Source organism: Pseudophryne corroboree, chromosome 10 (genome assembly GCF_028390025.1).
Source record: "Pseudophryne corroboree isolate aPseCor3 chromosome 10, aPseCor3.hap2, whole genome shotgun sequence".
NCBI classification, from domain to species: Eukaryota; Metazoa; Chordata; class Amphibia; order Anura; family Myobatrachidae; genus Pseudophryne; species Pseudophryne corroboree.
The window spans coordinates 143,065,840-143,093,158 of record NC_086453.1 but is presented as its reverse complement, the minus strand read 5'-3'; the positions used below and the strand labels follow the sequence as shown (position 1 = coordinate 143,093,158).

At 42.7% G+C, this 27,319-nt stretch overlaps 1 protein-coding gene across 3 annotated transcripts in view; it reads right to left on the bottom strand.

Annotated features, from left to right (window-relative positions):
• Positions 1 to 27,319, bottom strand: part of TNNT1 (troponin T1, slow skeletal type) — a 197,691-nt gene that overhangs the window by 158,056 nt on the left and 12,316 nt on the right. For 2 of the 3 annotated variants that reach the window (XM_063942833.1, XM_063942831.1), the window contains exons 2-4: positions 20,692 to 20,737; positions 18,891 to 18,904; positions 15,699 to 15,719 (exon numbers count right to left, since the gene is read on the bottom strand). In XM_063942833.1, the coding sequence (XP_063798903.1) occupies positions 15,699 to 15,719; positions 18,891 to 18,904; positions 20,692 to 20,720 (64 nt within the window). In that variant the 5' untranslated portion in view covers positions 20,721 to 20,737. The other variant, XM_063942834.1, reaches the window with a different exon arrangement.

Genomic DNA, 27,319 nt, shown 5'->3' with positions numbered 1-27,319 from the left:
TACCTACAGAACCATCTCATATCCCACCTGCCGGCGGCCCTTTCCAGGTAATACAGATTGACTTTATTCAATTACCCCCTTGTCGAAATTTGAAATATGTACTTGTTTGTATAGATGTTTTCTCAAATTGGGTCGAAGCATTTCCAGCGGCCACAAATACCGCTATGTTTACTGCTAAGAAAATTGTGCAGGAATTTGTATGTAGATATGGTATCCCTAGAATTATCGAAAGTGATAGGGGTACCCATTTTACAGGTGATGTCTTCCAAGGAATGTGTAAATTGATGGGAATTGATAGCAAGCTGCACACTCCATACCGTCCACAGGCGAGTGCGAAAGTGGAAAGAGTGAACAGCACTATTAAAAATAAACTGAGTAAAGTGATGGCAGAGACAGGATTGACATGGCCAGAAGCTTTACCCATTGTACTGTACAGCATCAGAACCACTCCCAGGTCCCCTCTTAATCTGTCTCCCTTTGAAATCTTGTTTGGTCGACAACCGCATGTTATGATTAACCCTCAGGATGATTTGAAGTGTAACAATGAAGTGACTGTAAAATACTTGATTAACATGAGTAAACAGTTAAGGAATCAAAATGATAATCTGAAGTTAGTGATTCCTGATTTACCAGATAGTAATTGTCATGACATTGAACCTGGGGATTATGTAATGATACGGAATTTTCTACGCTCAGGTTGCCTTATTGACAGATGGGAAGGACCATACCAGGTCTTATTGACTAGCACTACAGCATTGAAGGTTGCTGAGAGAGAGACTTGGGTTCATTCATCCCACTGTAAAAAGGTTGCTGATCCAGAGAGGCCCCGTGATAAGGAACAGACGGTAGAGGTTGTATCACTGGAGTGTCTGTTCCAGGAGGATTGAGGCGGCACCTGAGCATTGAAAATCACAAGACCAAAAGCAGTTGTCGATCCCCTGTTCCCTTTTATTGTTTTTCCCCAACTTCCCATCCCCTCTCCCTCAAATTATTTTTTCCCCCCTTCTCATTCTTCTCCGTTTCCTCCTACAAGATGGACTTGCCCCAAGAGACTGTGATCCGGAATTTCCTGTTGACCATGATGTTGACCAGAGCAGTCTGTTCCGGCGAGAGTACCATGGAGGTCGAGAGAGGTTCTGGAATGGGTTCTGATGATAAAGATGGAGGCGTAGTTTTCCAAGAACAACTTAACCAACAAGCAAAGGCGAGTATCAGAAAACGATCCGATAGCATTGGCCATAGAAGGAATTGTGAAGGATTGTTAGCTGAAGAAAACTGTATCTGTCGGCTCTGTAACAATGTCATTGAGGATGGGTGCATAAAGAAATGCCAATCCAGTTTTAATATCCATATGGACCGGCATCCATTGAGTGACTATCACTCCTTAGTGGGTAGTGTGTTAAATAAAACAGATTGTTGGGTATGCTCTCAAGTACCTCAAGGTCATAGCAAATCAGGGCTAGTACCATTTCCTTTAACGTTAGGGGAGGTACTTGAGTTAAGTGGTGGGAGACCGGTGGACAGGAGGTTTAATATCTCCAGCCCTCCTAGTTTGAAGCTCCACCAATACATGTGGATAGGTCCCTATTATGTTTTAACATCTCCAATCCCCGAAAGCCGGGAAATTGGGAAGTGTCATGGAGTAATCAAACCATGACCTTTTCGCATAGAGCAGATAGAATGCCTACAGATACAGAGCTTATACGCCACATAGCCAGTAGAGGAAAATCTTTCCGGTATAGGTATACCTTAGGAAATAGGATTACGAGAGTTGGAGAGGTATCACCAGGATACTGTGCACATATCGTACAACCTGATACGTGTACTAAGCAGATGGAAGAATTAGGGTTAGGAGATTTCACATGGAAGGTGTGTAATATGGTTATGTCCTACTCCGTCCCATATGTTCTCCCCGATGATGCATATTTCATATGCGGGAGAAAGGCGTATAAGTGGCTTGCCCCAAACTCTGAAGGATTGTGTTATATTGGAAAAGTACTGCCTGAAGTAATGACTGTATCACATGACAAAATGAAAGACATACACCATGTTGCCCAAACTCCTTATACTCACACCCATTACGAGCACGTAGTTAAACGGCACCTGATAGAAAGAACAGAGCATCCGGCCTCTGACATGATCCATGAATCCACCGGGATTCAGTTTCTAATCGCGTTAGACATCACTCGCACCGCCAGAGGAGTGTTGAATTATAAATACATATCTGCGCTCGCCAATTTGTTAGATAATATCACTGAAATGTATGATGACACGTTTAGGTATACTGGAAGGGAACTTCAAGCTTATAAAACAGAACTGGTACAGCATAGAATGGTTCTTAATTACCTCACAGCAGTGACAGGCGGATATTGTGTCACACTGGCAACACAATACGGCGTGAAATGTTGCACATATATTACGAATAGCACGGAGGACCCGGTCGAGGTCATAGACCAAAAGATGGACGATATTCTCCAACTGAAGTGGGAATTTCGCAGGAGACACAATCTCACTCTTGCTGCTGTAGGTAATGAGCTGACTGGTTGGGTGTCATGGTTGAACCCGCGAAATTGGTTCTCTGGTTTAGGAGACTGGGCTCAAGGAGTCATAATGGATGTTGGGAAGTTTCTCCTATGTATCTTAGGTGTTATCATAACGATTGGTTTGATATTTAGATGCGGTCAGGCTTTAATGAGGTGCAATCGTCGTACTAGGGTAATGAGTTTAAGGAGTGAGGAAACTGTAATTCCAATGGACTTGATTTATGACCCAAATGTAGAAACAATGATGTGATGAAAATGCGATTTCTACGGTCCGTTTCTTTCACCTGTTTTTCCGTTTCCTCCAAGGTAAAAAGACCCACTTGGACGAGGAATTTGATGAGCCGATATACAGACAACAGAGGGATTAAAGAAGAAGTTTTGACAACCTGATACACAGATTTTTGATGAACTATGCCATGGATCCCCAGTTTCCCTAGAAATTTTAAAATTACGCTAGCCCAACACTTTTGTAAATCTATGGACATTGACAGCTTTTGCTCGCACCTTATGGGCAAAAGCACAAAGAAGACTGCATTCAACAGACACCAAGCAAGACCTCAATCGACGAATGTACATTTACCTGACATAGAATACCACCGCATTTACCGTAATTATGTCTTTTCTTCATTTCTACAACCCTCAGGTAATGACACACATAGTCGATAGGGAATACAGGCACAGATATCAGCAATCACATATCTCCCCCATTCATGTATCATCAACTAAAATGTGCTCCCCCATTTTGTTACAACCAAAGCCGAAAAGAGCTCGGTAAAGTTTGACAGCCCATCCACAGACCCGTACCACGGGATAAGAAGGAATTCAAATGTATACTTCGCAATACCTCGAAGCTTGATGTACCACACGTACGGCACGATGATACATGACCCCCCAAACATGGACTCATACACACATGCTTCTGCTATCTCACTAGGTCATACCCTCTTCACACCTTCTCCTCTCTCCTCCCTTACCCAACCATGGAAATGTATTAACCCCTAACATATATTTTTCTCTTTTTGAAATGTTTTAGAAGGTGGCAGTTATTATTGACTGCCAAAGGGTGGACTGTCAAAGTCAGAAAAATATCTCTATGCACACTACCATATTTGCACCTCACACAGGTCCGTGCTGCGCATGCGTACGCTCTCCCGTACGTGCGCATACTCACAGTCGCGGGCACCCGCAGGCGCACGGTATGCGTATTTACGGTAGAGTTTATGTGATCGTAGCGTGCGACTCAATCATTACATATTTTCACTATATAATGTATTTTGTAGATCATGGTCCCTTTGATAGATTCTGAAAGTTTAGTTAACATAGCATGTTCCTGAACAGAGAGATCCCTCTTTGTATTGTACGAAGGGTCTAACAGGGGTCATACAGTGGTGTTTGGTACCCATCGGAAGAGTATTTAAATAGCAATATTCCGGTGTTGGTTTGGAGCGGATTAATCGCTCGTGCAAATAGTTATGGACATAAGAAGTTTATGTCCATTTACTATTATTTGTTCTTATTTAGTCATGCGGCGGGAAACCCAGTATCCCACCCACCTGAACAGTTGGAAGCAGTCACAGCCCACCTGTATGAATCAACCTATGACCTTTTGTTATAATGCGAAGCCGAATTCCTGTGTCCAATGAACAATGAGATTGTAGGGACCATTGAATTGTATTGTGTGTGGGGCATAAATAGGCAGGCCGACCATATCCAGTTCACTCTCTTCAACGGTTCTCATTGCTGATAATCGGGAGCTGGATATCGAGGCGCATGCGATCGTTTCCTTTGTGCGTAAGTGTTTCTCCGCGACTATATTGATCTTCTTGTTATTGTGGGCCAATTTCTCTCTCTCTCTCTCTCTCTCTCTTCTCCTCTTTCTCTCTTATTTTCCCTTAAATAGTAATTGTATTGTATTTCCTGTGTAGTTATCTGGTTAGGTAGTCTATGTTATATTGTAGTGTATGATTTGTATTTGTATTAATTCTTTTGCAAGTATATCATTCATAATATATATATATTAGGCGTTGGACCCTGAGCACGGTATCTGTGTATTTCTTATAGTGTTAAGTATTCACAGAGCGTCGGTGACGCTAGAACAGCTTTAAAGGTAATAAGGTTATACTGTGTTGCATTTACACTCTATCATTACACTAAGGTTTTACTGCACAATACACTGTTTATAGTTTAGATACAAAGGTTTAACATTGTGAGCATCAGCGCCGCTGGTGATCTCCTCGTGGTCCCGAGCGTCCGCTACGCTATAGCGAATCATTAAGTTAGTCAGCAGCCAATAGCGTGCCTGCCTGTGATCTCTTGGCCGTGAGCGAACGTGACGCTTGAGCGTCTCGACTACGGCTAAGCGATTGTTACGCAACGAGCGTACCCTTACGGTACTTCATACGTAGATAGCGTACAGTGTTCTTAGACCTCATAAAGGGTATTATATAAGATAAATATTTAGCTTTATCACGTCTACCACCTGTAACAGTTCAAACCAGTCCGATTGGAGGAACTGCAACACCAAATTGAGATCCTAAGGTGCCGTAGGAGGCACAAAGGGAGGCTGGATATGCAAAACACCTTTCAAGAACGTCTGGACCTCAGGGAGAGAGAAGCCAATTGTTTCTGGAAGAAAATCTACAAGGCCGAAATCTGTACTTTTATGGAGCCCAGACGTAGGCCCACATCCAAAGCAGGCTGCAGAAAAAAACAGGAAACGTCCCAGATGAAATTCCACAGCAGAATATTGTCTGTTCTCACTCCAAGAGACGTACTTCTTCCAAATATGGTGGTAATGTTTAGACGTTACCCCTTTCCTGGCTTGGATCATAGTCGGGATGACCTTATCAGGAATCCCTCTCTTATACCCCTTTCACACCAGAAATGCAGGGACAAAACCCGGGAATTCTGCCACGGGCTCATGCAGGGACATTCCCGGGTTGGCACCTTTCACACCAGCATTTTTTGCCGAGACATCCCGGGTCTGCACCTTTCATACTGAACCCGGGATGGCCCTGCATTTTCTGAAAATGGGCGTCTCAGAAAAACCACAAGACCAGGAAGTGCCCTGAATAGCCAATCAGCATCAGCAGAGGCAACCCGGGAAGGTGGGACATGTCCCTGCACCATTCACACTGTCCAGGTTCCAGGGACGATCCCGGGACCAACCCTGGTCGATTGCAGGGTTGAAATGCGGGGACAGAAATCCAGGGTTTTTGTCCCTGTACCCTTTCACACCAAGAAATTTCCCGGGTTGATGCGCGTTCATGTGTTTTAACCCGGGAAATTTATGGCTGTGTGAAAGGGGTATAAGTTAGAATCAGCCTTCCATGCCGTTAAACGTAGCCGCGGTAAGTCTTGTTAAACGAACGGGCCTTGTTGCAGAAGATACTCGTGAAGAGGCAGAGGCCACGGATCTTCGAGGAGCATCTCCAGAAGGTCTGCGTACCAGGCCCTTCTTGGCCAGTCCGGAGCAATGAGTATTGCTTGAACCTTTTCCCTTTTCATCCTTTTTAGAATTCTTGGGATCAGAGGAAGTGGATGAAACTCGTACACCATCTTGTAGACCCATGGAGTTGTCAGAGTATCTACCGCCACTGCCTGTGGGTCTCTCAACCTGGAACAATAACACTTGAGCTTCTTGTTGAGACGAGAGGCCATCATGTCAATTTGTGGATATCCCCGCCAACGTGTCAAGCACCTGAACACCTCCGCGTGAAGGCTCCACTTCTCCGGGTGCAGGTCATGTCTGCTGACGAAGTCTGCTTCCCAGTTGTCTACTCCCAGAATGAAGACCGCCAACAATGGCACGGCGTGTTTTTCCGCCCAGAGAAGAATTCTTGACACCTCTGACATTGCGGCTCTGCTTTTCGTTCCGCAGTGTCGGTTTATGTATGTCACCGCCGTTTCATTGTCCAACTGGACCTGAATGGCCTGATTCAGAAGAAGATATATGGCTTGCAGAAGGGTGTTGTATATAGCAATGAGTTCCAGGATGTTGATTGGAAGGATGACCATCTTCCTTGAAGCTGCAACCCCTGGGTGACTGCTCCCCAACCTCTGAGGCTTGCTTCTGTGGTTAGCAGAATCCAATTCTGAATCCCGAACCATCGACCCTCGAATAGGTGAGAAATCTGTAGCCACCACAGAAGAGAGATCCTGGCTTTTGGCAACAGAAGGATCCTCAGGTGCATATGAAGATGCAATCCGGACCATTTGTCCAACAGATCGAGCTGGAAGGGCCTTGCATGAAACCTTCCATACTAAATTGCCTCATAACATGCCACCATTTTCCACAGAAGGTGAATGCACAGAAGCACCGATATCCGGGTTGGCTTCAGGACAGCCCGAACCATTGACAGGATTACCATTGCCTTTTCCAAGGGAAGAAACACTTTCTGAGACTCCATGTCAAGTATCATTCCCACGAAAGGAAGCCTTTGCGTCGGTTCCAGGTGAGATTTTGGTAAGTTCAGAATCCACCCGTGATCCAGAAGTAAACCGTCTGAGAGGCGAATGCTGTCCAACAACCGCTCCCTGGACGGTGCCTTTATCAGAAGATCATCCAGGTACGGAATTATGTTCACTCCCTGTTTGCAGAGTAGAAACATCATCTGTGCCATCACTTTGGTGAACACCCTCGGTGCTGTGGAAAGACCAAATGGCAGGGCCTGGAACTGGTAGTGACAGTCCTGCAGTGGAAACCGTAGATACGCCTGGTGAGGCGGCCAGATCGGAATGTGAAGGTACGCATCCTTGATATCCAGAGACACTAGGAATTCCCTCTCCTCCAGACCTGAGATCACCGCTCTCAGAGACTCCATCTTGAATTTGAACACTCGTAAGTACGGGTTCAACGACTTGAGGTTCAAAATCGGTCTTACCGAACCGTCCGGTTTCAGAACTACAAACAAGTTGGAATAATACCCCTTGATTTGCAGATGAGGTGGAACTGGAACAATGACCTGAGTCTGTACCAGTTTTTGAATGGCATCTTGTAAAGTTATACTTGCCTCTTGTGAAACTGGTAAGCCTGATTTGAAGAATATCTGAGGTGGAAGCTCCTGGAACTCCAGTCTGTAGCCCTGGGAAATAAGATCCATGACCCAGGGATCATGGCACGAACTTGTCCAGATGTGACTGAAGAATTTTAGCCATGCTCCCACCTGCCAGTCTTCCAGGCATCGCGTTCCACCATCATACTGAAGGCTTTGAGGAAACAGAGCTTGAGCTCTGCTCCTGAGAACCAGCAGTTGCTGGTTTGTGTAGTTTACCTCTAGCGCCCCTGAAGGCTGTAGAAGAACCTCTGGTTTTGTCCTTATACTTGGTCGTCCAAAAGGACTGTAAATTGGAAGCTGTGTAAGCCTTCCTGGCTGAGGGAAATACAGAAGGAAGATATGTGGACTTACCCGCAGTAGCTTTGGAGATCCATTTGTCTAGTTCATCTCCAAATAAGGCCTCTCCTGTGAATGGTAGGCCTTCCACGCCTTTCCTGGAGTACACATCAGCAGTCCACTGGCGTAGTTCTAAGCCCCTGCATGCTGACACTGCCATAGCAGTGGTGCGTGCATTAAGCAAGCCTATTTCTTTTATGGCTTCCAGTCCACCATAAAGTTTGCAGAGTTTTGTATATGTTGCAGGAGTAAAACAATCTCCTCCCGAGATAAGGAATCTAACCCATCAATTAGGTTACCCGACCATTTAGCAATGGCTTTAGTAATCCACCCACATGCTATAGTGGGTCTCTGGGCCACCCCTGCAGCTGTATTCAAGGATTTGAGTGTGGTCTGAATTCTATGATCAGCCGTGTCTTTCAGGGAGGCTGCACCCGGGACAGGCAGTACTATTTTTCGTGACAGCCTGGATACTAATGCATCCACTATTGGTAGATTTTCCCATTTTTTCCTATCCTCAGGAGGAAAAGGAAAGGATGAGAGTAACCTCTTAGGGATTTGAAATTTCCTATCAGGATTAACCCACGGTTCTTCAAACAGGTTATTCAGTTCCTCATACTCCTCTGTTACCTTATCAGGGATTTGTAGGACGTCTCTGAAAGCTTCTATGAGAGCCTCTATTCTCTGTGACAGAGTAGCCTCCCTCACCTCTGAGTCCACCTCCCCCTTCTCCATGTCTGACCCTTCATCATCAAAGTCAGACTGCAGGATATGGGCCAAAGTACGTTTTTGCGGACAAATGGCAGGGGTCTGAGATGCTGGTTTGGGAACTGAGTCTCTTTTCATAAACTCATCCATAGACTGTCTTAAGTATTGCGTCTCTTTCTCATTGCAGGACAATTTAGTAGAAATATTGGAAATCATTCCCTTAATGGAGTCCAGCCATGCTGGCTCAGCCCCGCTAGCCTGGCAAGGTGCACTACACTGAGTACACAGTAGTGAACCCCCTAGAGAAGAGGAACACTCTGCCTTACATGAAACACACTCTTTGCCTGACATATTGTAATTGTGACAGCACACACACACACACACACACACACACACACACACACACACACACAGGAAAAGGTTAAATGCACAATTAACCCACAAAGAGCCCTTCCAGGGAGACACAGAGATGGTGTGGAGCCAGCACACACAGCGTCCTTACCGCTAATACCAAGCTTAGCCGGGTCGCAGACTAAGTACCCAGAAAGGGGACTTAGTACACTAATACTCGCTCCTCCCCGCTATGACCCGCTGGTACCGCTAAGGTAATCTGGAGTCACTCCGGAGTAGCTGCGCATCTCTGCCAGTCAGTGTCTGTGTCCACTGCAGAGGGAAAATGGCGCCGGTGAGCTGCTGAATTCCCTCATAGTGAAGCCCCGCTCCTTCAATGGCGCGCCGTCTTCCAGCTTTTTTATAGTGGCCTTTTAAGTCTGTGATGCCAGTGTGCATACTGTGTACACATATAGTGTACTTAGACTCAGTTCGCCCCCTCAGAAGCTGTGTGTCTGCACTGTGTACTGAGTCTGGAGACTCAGCTGCCCCATGTAGAAGCCGTGCGTCTCTGTACCCTCATGCCACCATAATGGCCGGCGACCCGCTAACCGGAACGCGGGCTTAGTACTCACCACTCTTCACTTTTCTGGCACTATTAGGGGTGGCGGCGTGCTGCGGGAATGTACGCTCGCCGTGGTGGGGCTTGTGAATAGTTCCCTCATGAGCTAGTGTCCTGTCAACGGAGAATGGGACCATTAACCCTTCAAGAGGTTGGGCCATTTTCCCCGCTAAGTCCCACGAAGCAGGCAGGCTGGTGCCAACCAGTCCTGCCTGAAAAAAAACAAACAGAAATAAAATGTAGAAAACTCTTCAGGAGCTTCCATAAGCGTGACCGGCTCCTCCGGGCACATTTTCTAAACTGAGTCTGGTAGGAGGGGCATAGAGGGAGGAGCCAGCCCACACTATCAAATTCTTAAAGTGCCCGTGGCTCCTAGTGGACCCATCTATACCCCATGGTACTAAATGGATTCCCAGTATCCTATACGGACTACGAGAAAAGGATTTACTGGTAGATAATTAAAATTCTATTTTTTATACACTATAGTATCCTCTAGGACGTAAGAGAAAGACCAATGTGTACATTAATGTCCAGGGTCGGTATCAGGTTCTTTTACCGCTCCCCCAGACTCCCTAGCTTGCTCCAATGTTCAGCAGAGTGGGAGATCGTGGACTGCATTTCAAAACCACCTTCCTGAAATTCTGCATTTGCCCCTGCTCTTCTGACTTTAAGTAGTTTTTCTTTTCCTCGTAAAGTAAGTGCAGTGATAAATACCTCAAAGCCAGGGCCAGACAAACAGTGGGGCAGATGGGACTACAAATCCAGGCCTCCACATAAAAAAGTGCCATCATGAAGACCTGATTATAACCAGCCGCCCACTGGCTCCATGTACTGCCATAAATCATGAGTATTAAAATTTGTATTTATATTTCCTCACAATATTTTTAGACTTTTCAACTTTTATGTATGAAGAGAAACTTTGCGGCTGGTAGTATAGAAAGTATACACGCCCACATGTCACTGGCGACACCCACACAGCACTGGTCACAGCACCTTCACTTCTCACAATAGGACTACAAACCTTTACAGCCCCAGTGTCCATGTGGTCCTTAATCTGACTGCTAACGGCCTAGCATTTACTCAACTTGTGCACATGTTGATCCATGATGTTTTATGTAATAATTGTGTAAGGCTGTCCTGTCTCCTCAATGCGTGTGCAGTGTAAGCCTGGGCGCATCTGGTCTATAATCTGCAGTCCTTTATGGAATCAAAGCTCACATGTGTGTTCTTTTGTGGATTCTTTTGCTAATATAACTTCATATAATATCATGTGCACAAACTATTTGTTATCTCTAAACTTATAGTTCATTTTAGACCAACAGTACTATGTTGCTATTCTGTTGCTTTAACTATTTTGGTGCAATTTATAATGGAGGTGATTTTTTAATAAAATACTAGTTGGTACTGTTTAACGGAAAGAAGATGCAGACTATAAAAAGTCAAAACAAAGCGTGTGTAAGTAATACATTAGTAACTATATTTAGCAGTCAGGAAAACCAACCCTCTGCTAGGAAGTGCACAATGATACTTTCATTTCCTAAGGAAAAACAATGAAGGCTAACCTATTGTAATGATCTTTCAGTATGTAACAAGTTGGATGTGTGAACTTTGTGTCATATAGAGGTTAGGTTGACACCACAATCCGGTTTGTCCACAGTCTCGCATTACTACTGTGTTCTGTTGCCTCTGTTCCTCTCCTCACATAATAACAATGCCACTCGTTATATGCACCCCAGTGTTCATGTTCATCAACATCAAACTAAAAGTGGATAGGTCACATATAGTCTACTCTGTTCTGCAGGGCTACGGTTGCTCGGTCTGTCAAACCTGGGTGTACACTTTCTAGCAGGACATGAAGAATGATAACAAAAAGTGTTCTGCCCTAGTCAAACCCACTTTAAGAATACAGGACATGGGTACAGTGTATAGGCAGATAGATATAAAATTAATTAGTAGTAGAAAAGGTACCCGGAATATATTGGGTCACCTCGGGCTACCCACTGCATTGCCCCATTTCTGCTCCTAGCTCTGTCCTGCCCCTTCCCTCCCATGGATGTATATTTACCCCATTCCTGATGGTTCCTTCGTCCTGTCTAGTAAAGGTCTGTCCTGTTGTTCACTCCAGTGGGAGTTTTTGTAGGGGACACATGCCTGGGGCAGACTTTAGTGGATTTATATATAGATTACATGTTTTATTCTGCAACAGGTACAAAGATATGTAATCATTTACCGAGGATTTCACTTTGGATTTTCCAGATACCCAAATAGGGTTCTCTTATTGGATGAAGAAAGTGAAAATAAATAGTGTCCCTATTCTGCCTCTATTAGTTCAATGGTATCAACCAAATAACTATATGAAGAAATATAAAAGCAAAGCATTAATACCTGGTGCCTCCTCTGGCTCAGGCTCCTCAGCCACTGCAGAGCACAAGGAAAAGACAGGAAGGAACAGTAAACACAGGAAGATCAGGAAAACAGCAGCTAAAGCATTAGGGTAATACAGAGTCCTGGCAGAGAGCTTGGAAGACACACCACACAGGCTTCAATGTATTCCAGATACCGTGCTATTTATCATCTACTTAACAGGTCTGGAGGATAATTTCTTAGACTTGGGGCAAGCTCTAATTAACTGGTTCAGATTGTAGTTGGCTGATGGTTTTCTTTGACAGACAGCAGTATTACAGCATTTTCACTTTTGGCAGATACTATTGAGTACAAGAAGGTAGCCAGAGATAGCTGCTGTCTTCCCTTATGCACCATTTCACCACGTTACATGTTTGTCAGGCTGCTTGGCCAATAGATCTCTCTTTGTAGAGGCCATCTAACTGCCTGGGGAAACTACAACATTTATCTCCGTGTCTGTAATTCCCCTTTTAGCTAATGATTAAGTATAATCAACTAAACAAAAACATTACATGGACAGTCACATCTCCTTTTTGAAAGGAACACTGAATGCAATACTAACTTATCCAAAGTTCAAAAGTAATTTTTAATATTCACAAATGCAGTATACAGTATGAGAAAGTGTCCCTACCAAGAGTTGAGAATGTAAGTGTTGCATATAAACTTATTATATACATCTCTAAGCTGGCCACACATGTACTCATTTCATTGGCCAATTTGGAGTCTGGACAATATAGACCAAATTGGTCCAAGATTCCTGCATGTGTTCCCTCAACCAATCGACAAAGCCATTTTGGTTTGAATTAATGCAAGATGAACATATGATAAGCCTTTGACCTCTATCTCATTCTCAGTGCATATGTGGCGATTGACTGATGGGTCAAAATAGGTTCTGGCATAAGTAAGATTTGTGTAATCTGGACATCCAGAGTCCTGGAAGAGGGCTGGGAAGACACACCACACAGGCTTCAAGGTATTCCAGATACCATGCCATTTATCATCTACTTAACAGGTCTGGAGGATTATTTTTTAGACATGGGGCAAGCTCAAATGAACTGGTTCAGATTGTAGTTGGCTGATGGTTTTCGCTGACAGACAGCAGTATTACAGCATTTTCACTTTTGGCAGATACTATTGAGTAAGAGAAGGAAGCCAGAGATTAGGTGTGGTCTACAATACCAAATCAGCTGCTGTCTTCCCTTACGCATCATTACACCACGTTACATGTTTCTCAAGCTGCTTGGCCAATAGACCTCCCTTTGTAGAGACCATCTAACTACCTGGGGGACCTACAACCTTTATCTCTGTGTCTGTACTGTAATTCCCCTTTTAGCTAACGATTAAGTAAGTATAATCAACTAAACAAAAACATTACATGGACAGTCACATCTCCTTTTAAAAGGAACACTGAATGTAAAATACTAACTTATCCAAAGTTCAAATGTATTTTGTAATATTCACAAATACAGTATATGAAAAAGTGTCTATAAAAGAGTTGAAAAATGAAATGTTGCACATAACCTTATTATATACATCTCTAAAATGGGTTTAGTATGTAATGTCAACACCAAAATATCAACAGAATGTCAACATTCATAATATCAACACGGATAGAATGTTGGACTGTTTAATATGTCGATATTACGAATGTCAAGAGTCAGGATGCCGACACTCATATTTTAACCTAAGCCTAAACCTAACTGAAGCTTAACCCGCATCTTAACCCTAATTTAAGGTTAACCCTTAGCTTCATGTGTCAACATTTCAAATGTCAACATTCAGAATGTCAACATTTTGAACAACTCCACATTTTCAATGTCGATGTTCTGACCATGATGACATTATGATGTTGATATTTTGAATGTGGACATTCTGACTACATACCCTGTAAGTGCTCTCTTCCACCACTAATAGAAATGTCAGGCCCTGCAGTGTTCTTCAATACCCGCTTAAGTTGGCCACACATGTACTCATTTCATTGGCCAATTTGGAGTCTAGACAATATAGACCAAATGTGTCTAATAGTGCTACATGTGTTCCCGCAACCAATCGACAAAGCCATTTTGGTTTGAATTAATGCAGTCTTTGACCTCTATCTCATTCTCAAGGCATGTGTAGTCATTGGCTAGTGGGGCAAAACAGGTTCTGGCCAGAAGTAAGATCTGTATAATTTGGATCCAAATGTGTACACTTAGACAGAATTGTTAGATATAAATATGCGTGGTCAATTTTACTGATAAATTATAAGATGTGCATATAAAATACCCTTCTTTTCTCAAACATACTTAGGGGAATATTCAACTAGAAGCGGTAATTTACCGCTGGCTAATTGTGCCCCTGGGGCTATCCTATTAGCACCGAAGTCAGCCCGGCCAGTTATTTTTGGGGATTTTTTTTTCTTGGGGGGGGGGGGGGGGGGGGAGACCTCATCAGGTTCTGATCGACCCCCACTCCCACCCCCCAGGAATTTAGCATGTTTTTGGGAAGGTAGCAGTGGGTCTATGAACTTACTCTGGATTCTATGGGCTGTATTCAGTTATTTTCACCCCCTTCCACACCCGTTCCGTTTCTGCTGACGGGTTTGGTATAATCATTTCAGCTCACTACCCTGCGATAATGGGGATCACTTTAGAAAGGAGATATATGGGCATGATATATGGTCGTGATATATCATTTGAATACTGCCCTATGTGTTTTTACCCAAAAACAGATAATTTGTGAGGTTCAAAAAAAAAGGCTCTAATTGAACTGCCCAGAAAAAAAATTGCCCCCAAAATTATCGGGGCTAATTTAATTTCCCCCCTAGTTTTGGAAAGTCCAAACTTAGGGGTAGATGTATGGTCCTCCATTATGGGGGAGAAACGGTATCAGGCACGTTATGTGCAATGATACCGCTTCTCCCTCATGAACAATATGACTCTCGTGGTGTGTGCTACATGATCAGGGCATTATGCGCCTCTGTCTATATCGACACCAATATGCTGGGCAATGTATGAACTGTCAGTGTCCCTGACCATTCTGACACCTGCAGCTATCGATTTCGATAGCTGCAGGTGACGTTGCCCTGCCAGCTCGGAGCTGCATAGGAGATCTTGCGATAATATCGCATGCCCAGTGAGTCGGCCAGGAGGAGAGACACAGCACTAGGCTGATGCGCTGTGGGGCACTGGCAGGCATTGCTGGACGGGGGAGTTTTCTCTCCCCCTCTTCGGAAGCTGAGATGATAATATATCTCAGCGCTACTGCTTCCTGCTTTGCCTTGGTAAAGAGGCGAATCAGGAAGCGCTATCCCCGCATGATACATGCAGGTATAATACATTTACCCCATAATTGTGGATGTTATGAGTATATTTTTTTCATCTATAAAGTAAATCTCCTTGTATGCTTAGTGTCTAAGTAAATATACTATTGTAGAGTTTCATTTCAAGAAAAGTATATTTTTTAGTTAAGAAAGAGTTCTCTTTCAGGAAACTCAAATTAGCCTCCATTCAATAAGAGCAAATACTAACCAGCCAGTGGTATTTGAGAAGACTTCATGATAATTAAAAGATAAAAAGACAACTACATTGTCCAAAACAGGGATGAATCCGCGGTACCTTAGCACAGAATATTTTCCTTTTCCTTTGATGGTATGTTCTCTGTTGGATCCTATGTATAACTATAGGGGGAAAATGACTATTTTGATAAGGCTCATCTCACCTTCTTCTTCCTGTTCTTCATCTTTTGTTGAGAAAAGAAAAGACATAAAAACAATTATTGTTTTTATCCATAATGATTATAAATTGTTAAATTACAGAGCTGTATACTAATCATTTCCAGAAGAGTGGTACATTTATACTAAGAACTAAAATATGTTTAATGAAAAAATCTCATCAGTACTGTACATAGATAAAAAATACTTCAACATACATTTGAGTAAATATGATATTGAAATGTCCAATTTCAGTCAGCAAATAACATACTTTGTAGTGATGAGCGAGGTTCGGTTTTACCCGGTTTTACTCGGTTTTACTCGGTTCTTAAAACGGCATCTTATTGGCTATCCAAAACACGTGACATCCGTGAGCCAATAAGATGCCGTTTTGAGAACCGAGTAAAACCGAGTAAAACCGAGTAAAACCGAATCCGCTCATCACTAATACTTTGTAGTCTAAATTTTTGTGCATTAATGTTGTTGTGTGGAAAACACTTTTCCAGGTGCACTAGTTGGGAAAGCTGTCTCGTGCCTCTGCCTCTTTCAGACACACATTTTTTGAAAACTGTTTATATGTAGTAAGTTAGATATTCTATGTTTCTATGTTTCTATGTTTAAGTTATAAAGTGTAACATAGTACTGAAGATACATTTTCTAATGTTAATGGCAAAATGATGTCTGTAAATACAGGGTATATCTTGTTCTACCTACATTCAGTGACTGAAAATTAATATTACTTTTTTTCAAGGGTTTTGTATCTCCTGGAATAACAAGCTGCTTTGAACAAAAGGAAGGTCCTTTGAGAGACGTATAATGCTTAACCGTGGTGTGTACTGTAGATTTTACTATAGCTTCTGAAATAGACAAGTGGTGGTGTTGCCCATAGCAATTTATCAGATTATGTATATAATTTCCTAGAATGCAATAGAGAAATGATAGCTAGAATCTGATTGGTTGCTATGGTCAACAAAACGTTTCGCATGTTTTAGAAGCTTTAGTAAATCTACCACTGTGTCTCTGTTACAATGCTGTAAACCTATACTTGTCTATTTCCTTTCAACTGTAGCAAAAGTCCCAGTTAGACTCTCATCAACTGTTCAATGCCTTGTGGAAAACAGCTGAAAGCTGGACTGAAAAAACATACTAGCTACAGTCATGTTCTTTTCATAGGACAGTTGCTAGTACTTATCGCTCACTTACTGTTCACTGCCTCATGACACAGTGAGCAGCAGAATTTGGAACACAACCTTACACAATCTTCCTAATTCCCTTTGTTACAGTAAACATTAAACTATGTGCCACACGTGTCTCCTTTATGTTGACATTGTGTGGAATTTTCTGTGAACTATACACAGCATAAATATTGAGGAATACAATTTACCTCTAGATGATTTCTGGTGCATTTTATATGTTTTCAACCATTATTTTATGTCTATATGTCTTTAGTACTTTTTTATTTAATATTTCTGCCGCTTGTTAGTCGCATGCCAAAAGAACAAAATGGCTCTGCACATGTGAATCTTACTGCTTATCACTGCACTTTTTCGCACATTAGTCATTCACAATTTGTTTCGTGTTCTGTATTAATGTTAGTTCTTTATTGGTAGACTACAATAAAAAATAAATAAAACATTTTATCTAGTATGGCAAGAGATGATGCAGCGCCACTTGTGGGGTAGGGTCTCAGTAAAAGAACGTGAATTAAAAAGATTTTTTTAAATAAATTATGGAGTAATATTTATTCTGTGTATAAATACCATCACCATTCCCATTATCACTCATTTATATGATTTTTTAAGAATTTATTAATTTACTAACTCTTCTCTTGGTTCTTTCTACTCTGTTCCTCACCATCAATGTGGTTAATCTTACAACCTTTTTTGTAAATCTCACTAATATTGTCACCTGTAAGTCCACTTACCATCACTATAATAAGAGATGTCACTTTTAGGTACACATCTTTGCAGCGTTTGCACATGTTAATGTAATTATCGTAAGGTCTATTATGTGGCCGAGTAGGTTATATTATCCCCTTATCTAGCATTTTCCATTATGTTTACCTGTGTGTAAAACCAGTACATAGATTTTACCATATATCTTTCTTGTTTTTATTTATAGGGAGCCGTTGTCATGGATACCGTTAAACTACGATTTCTGGGTCCCCAAAGACTCCTTAAAGATGGCCACCGCATTTCCTTTATTCTCTATGAAGTTTTCCCTATAACAATATGGCTGCCGCAGTACTCAATGGGAAGGACATTTACCACATTGAGACCTGAACATAGACTGCTGCTACCTAGGAGATGCTGCAGGCACATGCGCAGTGAACGAGGAGCGCCGCCGGCGCATGCGCACTAGCGAACCGGAAGTAGGGCGGAAGTACCCGGAGTCACGTGACGCGCTACCTCCGTCACCGGAAGTGTGGCGGAAGTACCACACTTTATTACAATTTTACAGTTTTGATCGTTTTTAACAGTGTTTGCGCCCTATGAACCACTCGTTTTCAGTGTAAACATGTCCACAGTGACCTTTATTGCCTTAGGCCATGTCTTGATTGAGTGTCCTTGATTGCTTTTAGGTTAAACGTTTTTATTGAATCACATGACTAATTATGACATCACAACCCCTGAGCTAGTATGCCAGGGGTATAAATAGGCATGTTATCTCACTCTGTCCCTACCCCTTGAAGAAGTCTGGTGTGACGAAACGCGTTGGGTTCCCTGCATTGACCCCCTTGCCTATTTTTAGTTAAGTCAGAACTCCTTACCTTTTACTAAGACCTATATGTTTTTACCAATATTTAGAAAAAAATGTATGTCTTATTCCACTTTTATGTGTTATTAAAAACTTGTTTGTATTATTATTTATATTTTGGCTCATAAATGTAAGTTTTAGTGATTGCATTCTAAACAACACAAGTCGCCGGTACCCTTATCCCCCCACTATATACTTTTATCTAGTATGGTTTAATTTAGTAAGAGTGTCCCTACTCATAAGATTACTTTCTTCTCTTTCTATTGATTCAAGCAATTAATTTACTCTTTGGGGAGCATCAACATCTGTGAAGTCTATAGGATATTTGTCCTTTTGTTAAAAATATAGATGGCATTTTTGAATAATTTAGTTGGTTGTGAAAAACCTTTTCTTTTCTAATGAATAATTCTTGTCATCTTATTGATTGAAACAGTAGGACTTACCTTCTTGTTGCTCTCTATATGGTATAACCAAGCAAAGAGTTTGAACAGGAACAATAGTAAAGATTGATAGAAAGAGAAATAAAGACAGCAAATAATTACAAATAAGCATATAAACAGCAAGTAAAATACAGAACAAAACAAAATACAGTTGTTTAATAATAAAACACTATGGGGTGTATTATACGTTAAAACTGTGATTAGAAAAGCATTAGAAAAAATTGATCTTTTCTCCAGATAATGGCTTATAAAGTACTTCCTCCAATGTATTAATGAGTTAATGCCTGATAAATTAGAGATTCTGCTAACCTACCCCAGTACCATATATTTATTTGAGGGCAGTGGAATTAAGCAATTCATCAAGCTTTTTGCTATAAAGTAACGCCATCTCAGGATGACATTACCTATCTATACCATGGACTATAGCACCACCGGAGTCCTAGGCTGCCAATTATAGGGAAACAATGATTGCTGAGGAGTAATTTCACCAGTGATATACTGTATATGTGTCCTTACAATATGCAGCAATACATAATGATAGATAATGTCGCCCTCTACCCACTAATGATAAATAGACTCCTAATTACATTAAAATATTGATAAAACAAATGATAACTTCAAATTCTAGAACAAGTAATCTTCTGACTTTTTCCAGATTTGCTTTTAGCCTTAGACAAAATATACCAACAACCCAGTACTAATATAACGAAGTTTCATGGTGTCATTAGAGAACACATAAATATGCACCCAGAGACAGGTCATGTTATCATAATAAATGAACTGTGCCCCTATACAAATAGGAGAATGTACACTCATAAGTTGTGGTTTGGTGTATTCCTGGCAATGCACAATCCTAGACTTAAGGTGCATACACACTGGGCGATTTTGAGCTCAAAGTAGCTCATTTATTGCGTTTTGAGCTACTTTGAGCTCAAAATTGCCTAGTGTGTATGGCCGGGAGGTGAGCGGTGAGTGCTGATCCCGCATCATCGCAGGCCACCGCCATCCATCGGCCAGTTTTACCGGCCGAGTGAACCACTTTCTATAATCTCCTACTGTGAAAATCGCTGGGCATGCACTATGTGATTTTACGGCCAGCGATTTTCACATCATCACTCAGCATACACACTGGGCAAAAGTGTGTATGCACCTTTAGTAACAGTGTTCAGTGTGTATGCACCTTTAGTAACTAGATACTAGTGACCAAAATCATAATGCATATCCCCCCTAATTTAACGCTGTTATTAGGCTATCTGCGACCAGCATCATAACAGAAAGAAGATCAACTCCCTTGTAAGTGGTCAGTTCATGATGGTAGGTGTCGTGTCCAAGATTTCTGTATAGTAGTATATGTAGTATATGTAGTATACATAGTATATTACATATACTGTATAGTCCACTTGTCATGTCATGTTGGGTAGATTTAGTATACTAATTTGTCTTTGTATCATGTAGTTATAGGATTATAATAATATGGTCATGAGCTTCAATATCAGCCAGACAGACTGAAAGAGGGAAAGATGTATCAAAGTTTGGCGAGAGATAAAGTGGAGAGAAATAAAGTACCAACCAATCAGCTTCTTGCTATCACTTTACAGGCTGTGATTGAAAAGTGACAGCAGCTAATTGCTGGTACTTTATCTCTCTCCACTTTATCTCTCTCTTAAAGGTTTGCTACATCCCTCCCCCTACCATTGTTGCCATTATTTAAATCAGGCCTTCTTTTTATCAGCAAAGTGATTTAAATAAACATGACATCAATATTATCGTCACAACATGTCATAAAATGTAGATTAGAACTTACTCGTAATCCACTTCTTCTGTGTCAGACATTCTGTCCGATGTTGTGCCTATAAATTAAAAATACAATCATATGTCAGAGTATTCTAAAAAGAAATCTATTTTGTGCTAAGCTGAATGGTGTCACAGAGATATATTGCTGTAAGCCTAGTTGTTATGTATCTCCAGGATCCAACTGGACCACCTCATGTTCATTCATCCCAATTGGTGCAAGGGTGTCCAATTGCATGACTGGACAGACAGACAAACAAACAAACAAACAAACAAACAGACCAATGAATTGTATACATAAGACCCATAATTCCCCCACCCCAAAAAAAATAATCTTAGAAATGGTCTTTTTGTATGCTTGAATTCGGTCAAAAACATATATTTAAAACGGGATGTAGTTATGTGACCAGCGGTCAGGAGACTGCCGGTCACAGTACCGGCACCTACATCCTGTACGCTCACTATCCCAACGGTCGGTATGCCGACCAACAGGGACTATTCCTACTCGCGGGTGTACACGACACCCATAGAGTGGGAATAGAACCTGTGGCAAGCGCAGCTCGCCACCGAGCCCACAAGGGGCTTCATTGTGCTCGCCCCCGCCGGGCATCTAAATGCCAGGATCCCACTATCGGTATTGTGGCCGGCGGTCTCATTACTGCCGGTCAAACATACCCAACCCTTTAAAACTTATCAAAAAAATTTGATTCAATTTTTAAAAAACATTTCTAAAATATAATTTTTTTCAAATATTGAAACATCGCATCCCTCACAATCGGACGATCGGAATATCGAGACCTGAGCAGGGGGGAATGATTTACATTTACAGGGCGGCTGCTCCTCAGTTCAGCCGTAGGGTGGAGGGTCCTGCTGTGCTGACTGATCAACAGTGAACGGCAGCACAGCAAACACTGGAGGAGAATGCAGGGATGCAGATGGGCTGGGAGTCTCCTCTGTGGTTGGCGGTTGCTAGAAGATTATTGGTTGCATTGTTTGCGTCCAGGTAAGATAATGCACAGTCTAGTATGGTCGCAAACAATGCGACAACGCCAGGCAAGTGGTTGAGGAGAGGTAGACTCAAGATCAAAAATTGTCTAGCAGCATTATTCTTTAGTGGTAACCGTGGTCACTGATCCAACGTATGATCGCTGGTTCCTACATTACTGCACATGTGGAAAGGTGTAGCTCAGAGCTTAACAATCATGTATGGAATTTTGCGGATGTGTGGTGGTGTCGCTACAGTAAGTGCAGGGATAGGGTGACATAAAAGGGGAGACACAATTTGCTGCCACCTGGGCCATAAACTACCTGCACTCTGTACCATCTTTTAGAACAGCGCTGATGGTGACTCAACAACAATGTAAAAGCTCAAGTATTTTTAATAACTCTATATTACTGGTATCAATTTAAGCTCATCAACAATGTAATTATCCATTAAAAAGAAATGTCTGTTGCATTTTGCTGATCCAGTAATGAAAGGTTCCTGTAAAAGTACAGTATGTTGTGCATTGGATGACTGCCAGACAAATCTATATGTGTGTGTCATCTGTAAGCCTCTCAATATCTCTCCTCTTATGATATTTAGCTGGCATTTGGGATAAGACTTTATTGTTGTTCCAGTAATGAAGAATGTTACATTAAGCAGCAACAAAATATTATTTCTGCTTTTCAGGTCAGAAAAGGCCAGGAGTAACAAAGCCATTTGAGGACTGGTCTATTTTCAGTAGGTCCTGCATTGTTACAATAACTTGGTAATAAATCTAGAACAGATGGGACAAAGAAATGAAATACAGAAGTGTATGTAATAGGATTATCGGACACTGGGGCAGATGTATTAACCTGGAGAAGGCATAAGGAATGGATAAACCAATGATATGTGCAAGGTGATAAAGACACCAGCCAATCAGATCCTAACTGTTAATTTACATATTGGAGCTGATTGGCTGGTGCCTTTATCACCTTGCACATATCACTGGTTTATCACTTCCTTATGCCTTCTCCAGGTTAATACATCTGCCCCAATGTTCCAATGTTTATCTCACAGACAAGGAACAGTATAGAAATGAACAGTTTAGACACACGGACCTGAGTCACACACAGCTGTGATCACCTACTGCAATTGGAATGGCACAATAATGATAATGTAACAATATCCACATTCTATACATCTATGTTACCCTCACGCTTCTATCTGCAAAAGTACAGTAGTAATTATCAATACCATCAACGTTTACACCAACTCCATGCTAGATGTAGGAGATTTTACTCAATTTGGTATCCATAATGCATACGTGTGACTCAGAATAGCAGGTAACTCTGGCTACACAACCGTGACACACCACAACAAAACACTGCTCCCCGCAGAAAAAAAATAAAAGATACATTAAATTGTCCCAGCTCCCCACAGGAGACTGACACTTGACCACAGGCATAAACATGACAATGCAGCTTCAGCCTGCAGTGATTTCAGTGCAACAGCCAACGAGATGCACCCTTATTCTTATTGGCTGCCGCTGGCTGCTGGATGTCCATCACGATCGGCTGGTCGAATGTCTGCAATCTACCAGTCGATCGCGATAGACGCTTTGACCACCCCTGCCCTAGAGGGATCAGTCCTGCAAAAGAAATATATGGCACCTCCCTCTTGGAAAAACATGCCCTGTGCTGATAGAACAAAAGGTCCTCCCACACCTGGGTGGTGATAATGAAGTAATAAAAGTTTTAAAAATAGAATAAATGTGTTTTGTTGACGGCAAATTACAGCTTCTAGCAAACTGTCTCATAACCGTAATTGTACTGTATAATCCATTTGTCAAATGGGAATCATAATAACCAGTCATCAACCTCAGCAATTTAGGGATTATTTTCCCTCAATACATCACGGCTCTCACACATAGGGATGACCATCAACCATTGATGATTCCTACTCATCTATGGTTTTGGCCCGATGTAGAATACTTTTGCTATCGATGGGGGAGAACCAGATGGTTTCACTCCATCGATGGCATGGCATAACCAAATATTTTTTTATTAAAGTAGGCGTTTGGACATGGAGCATAGCTCCGCCCCCCACACCCATGAAACCACACCCCTGGAACCTGATTGGCCTGTGGCTCGCTCAATACTAAAGTAGGGGTTAACCAACGATGGTTCCCTTACAGATGGTTTCCCACCATCGAGGTTATCCATCAAAGGTACCATCGATAGATAAGCCACCGATGACCATCCCTACTCACACATACCGCTGTCACCAATTGAGGTGTGGAGTATTCAGCTAATGCGATGGTGTTGTGTGTGACCGGGAACTCAAGCACATCACACTTGTAGGAGACTACAAGACTTGTGTGAGGGAAAGGTGGTGAGTTACGTGAGTGCATGTACTCACGCCTATGTTGGATGGTTGGTGAATTGACCTGCTGCAACCACTGACAGCCACTTACTCAGCTGCTGTGTTTTTTGATGATACACTGCCATCCACCCCCTGCTGCCTGCTTTATCTTCTGCCTGATCTGGCCAGCTCCACCTCTTTCCGTGTTGCTGTCTGCTGTGACTCACAAGCTCCGCAAAGGCCCAAAGGAGGAGCTGCTGCAGCAGCAGGGCATGTGCAGCAGCTACCCCTCGGCCATTTTACTTTTGCTTCTTAGAAAGCTTTTTTGCATGTGCAGAAGCTGCCTCCTGAATCCGAATGGAGTCCACAACCAGTGTGTGTCAGTCCGGCGGCAAGCCACTGAGGAGAGCATGGGGCTAGCCCAGCAGTAATGTAATATTTATCCCTCCACTTTACCTCAGTAATGATGACAATGATCATGGAGGCAAATGTCATAATATTCATTATTCAGTGAACTTGTCCTGAAATCCTTATCTTCTGATAAATTACCATTTCAGGTACCTGCACCAATGTTTATGACTGCAAAATGGTGGAAATAATCAACATCACCTCCTATTTAAGTTGTAAAGGACAGAATTGAATTTATAAGGATCCATTTAATTACCCGCAAGGCCCCATCTTGGCCTGCACTTGCTGATTTTTTAATGGAGCTACAAACAAAAATGTGCTAGTCGAGGGGCACTGTACAATTTAAATGGAACTTATTTTTATTACATTTCAATTTCATTGCTTTTGGTGAGTCAGATTATTCCTGTAGACTGTAAATCCATTCAAGTGGGAATGTGATTTAGCTCAGTATACAAAGGGGGTCATTCCGAGTTGATCGCTCGCTAGCTACTTTTTGCAGCGCTGCGATCAGATAGACGGCGCCTATGGGGGAGTGTATTTTCGCTTTGCAAGTGTGTGAACGCTTGTGCAGCCGAGCAGTACAAAAATAGTTTGTGCAGTTTCTGAGTAAGTCTGAACTTACTCAGCCACTGTGATCACTTCAGCCGACGTCAGACACCCGCCCTGCAAACGCTTGGACACGCCTGCGTTTTTCCAACCACTCCCTGAAAACGGTCAGTTGACACCCTGTCAATCTTCTTGCGATCGGCTGTGTGAATGGATTCTTCATTAAATCCATCGCCAGGCAACGATCCGCTTTGTACCCATACGACACGCCTGCGCATTGCAGTGTATATGCATGCGCAGTTTTGCTGAGTTTTGACCTGATCGCAGAGCTGCAAAAAATAGCTAGCGTGCAATCAGGTCGGAATGACCCCCTGAGTGTAATTGCTATTTTGCAATGGCTTCAGGGGGACAATACTACCTATGACATCTAATATACAAAGTGTACTTAATTGGAGCTAATTTAGATGTGGTTGGAGTAGCTATCAGTGCTGTTTCCTTGGAAGCAGCAGCAATAGATCTGTATGATAATTCAGCAGGAGGTGTCTATTACAAGTAGATGCCTCCTGCTTCAGTAGTGATCCAACCTGCATCCTAGCACACAGCATCGGATCACTGACTCACCATTCGGAGGCTTCCGGCACCCGTGTGGATGCATAAGCCGACCGTCGCAGAGGGCAGTTAATCTCCATCTAGTGATGGAGATCCGTGTACTCTTCCCTCCCCCTAAATGGTAGCAACACGCCTCCATTTTCACAAATGGTGGCTGTTGACGCACAATTCCTTTATTTGTACTGTATGTGTATAGATACATATATACGCACAGACATACGTATATATATTTGTATGCTTCTTATTGTGTTCTATCCCCTATCTGTAAATTCATTACTGACTCCCCCTCCTCCATTTATATTGTATTGGGTCCCAGTGCCTCTGTTTTCCCTATTATGCTGTTTACAAGAGCAAACCACCCATTGGGCTGTGGGATCTGTACTGTCTGTGGTCCTGCAGAACCCCCATGGGTTACTTACCTTAAGCTGTTTTCTTCTTTTTCCCTTGACAATGGCAGGACACCTCTTGCAGGAGGCAGCAGCATTACATGGACGCTACGGGTACAGACATGTAGTCAGGTGCTGCTTGCTGCTGGAGAGCTGGGATCCAGGGGCCTGGAGGAGGTGCATCAGGACTATGAGGAGCGGCCGTGGGAGCGCCCCTCAGGAGCCATAGTTACATCCACCTCCTATGTGTCTTAACATGACTTGATGTTACACATGTCAGCAGGGAGGATGCGCTGAGGCACAATGTGGTACAGCCTGATAGCAGCGGTTAAACCTGATTAGACCTGCAACAGCAGCCAGCGCTGTGTAAAAGGAGGAGGCCGCATACTGAGACATCCTTCAGTTTTTTGCTAGTTGAATTCAGTGGCGCCCTCCAGAGGCCAGGGCCCCTAGGCAGCTGCCTTAAGCTGCTAATGGTAGAGCCGGCCCTGATTGTAGTGCCCTAGCTGACATTATGTCACATTATATGACTGCCAGTCCACAGTATCCACAATTCATATTATAACATAGAGTGTACCCAGTTCATATTAAGCCACACTATAGTGCCTCCACTTCATATTATGCCACATTACAGTGCCCCCAGTTCATATTATGTAATATTATAATGCCCTCCAACTCATTTTATACCACATTACAAAGAGCAGGTAGAGGCACATAACTAGATATATTGCAGGCCACAAAGGAAAAGTTTGTAAGGTCCCCTATGTACCACCCAATGGTGAAAAATGTACATAAACTCTGATAGAGAAGCTGTATCCCTCTATGCTCTGGGCCCCATAGCTACACCCAAGGGTTTATATAAATGCATCTAATATAGGGGGTCATTCCGAGTTGATCGCTAGCTGCCGTTGTTCGCAGCGCAGTGATCAGGCTAAAAATCGGCATTTCTGCGCATGCGTATGGCCCGCAGTGCGTACGCGCGACGTGCTTTCACAAAAAACTATGCAGTTTCACACAAGGCCGAGCGACTCTTTTCAGTCGCTCTGCTGATCGCTGAGTGATTGACATGAATGGGGCGTTTCTGGGAGGTAACTGACCGTTTTCCGGGAGTGTGCTAAAAAATGCAGGCGTGTCAGGTGAAAACGCAGGCGTCCCTGGGGAAACGGGGGAGTGGCTGGCCGGATGCAGGGTGTGTTTGACGTCAAAGCAGGAACTAAATAGTCTGAAGTGATCGCAAGGTAGGAGTAGGTCTACAGCTATTAAGAAACTGCATGAAAATATTTTGGAGCAGTTCTGCGAACCTTTCGGTTGCACTTCTGCTAAGCTAAGATACATTCCCAGAGGGCGGCGGCTTAAAGTTTGCA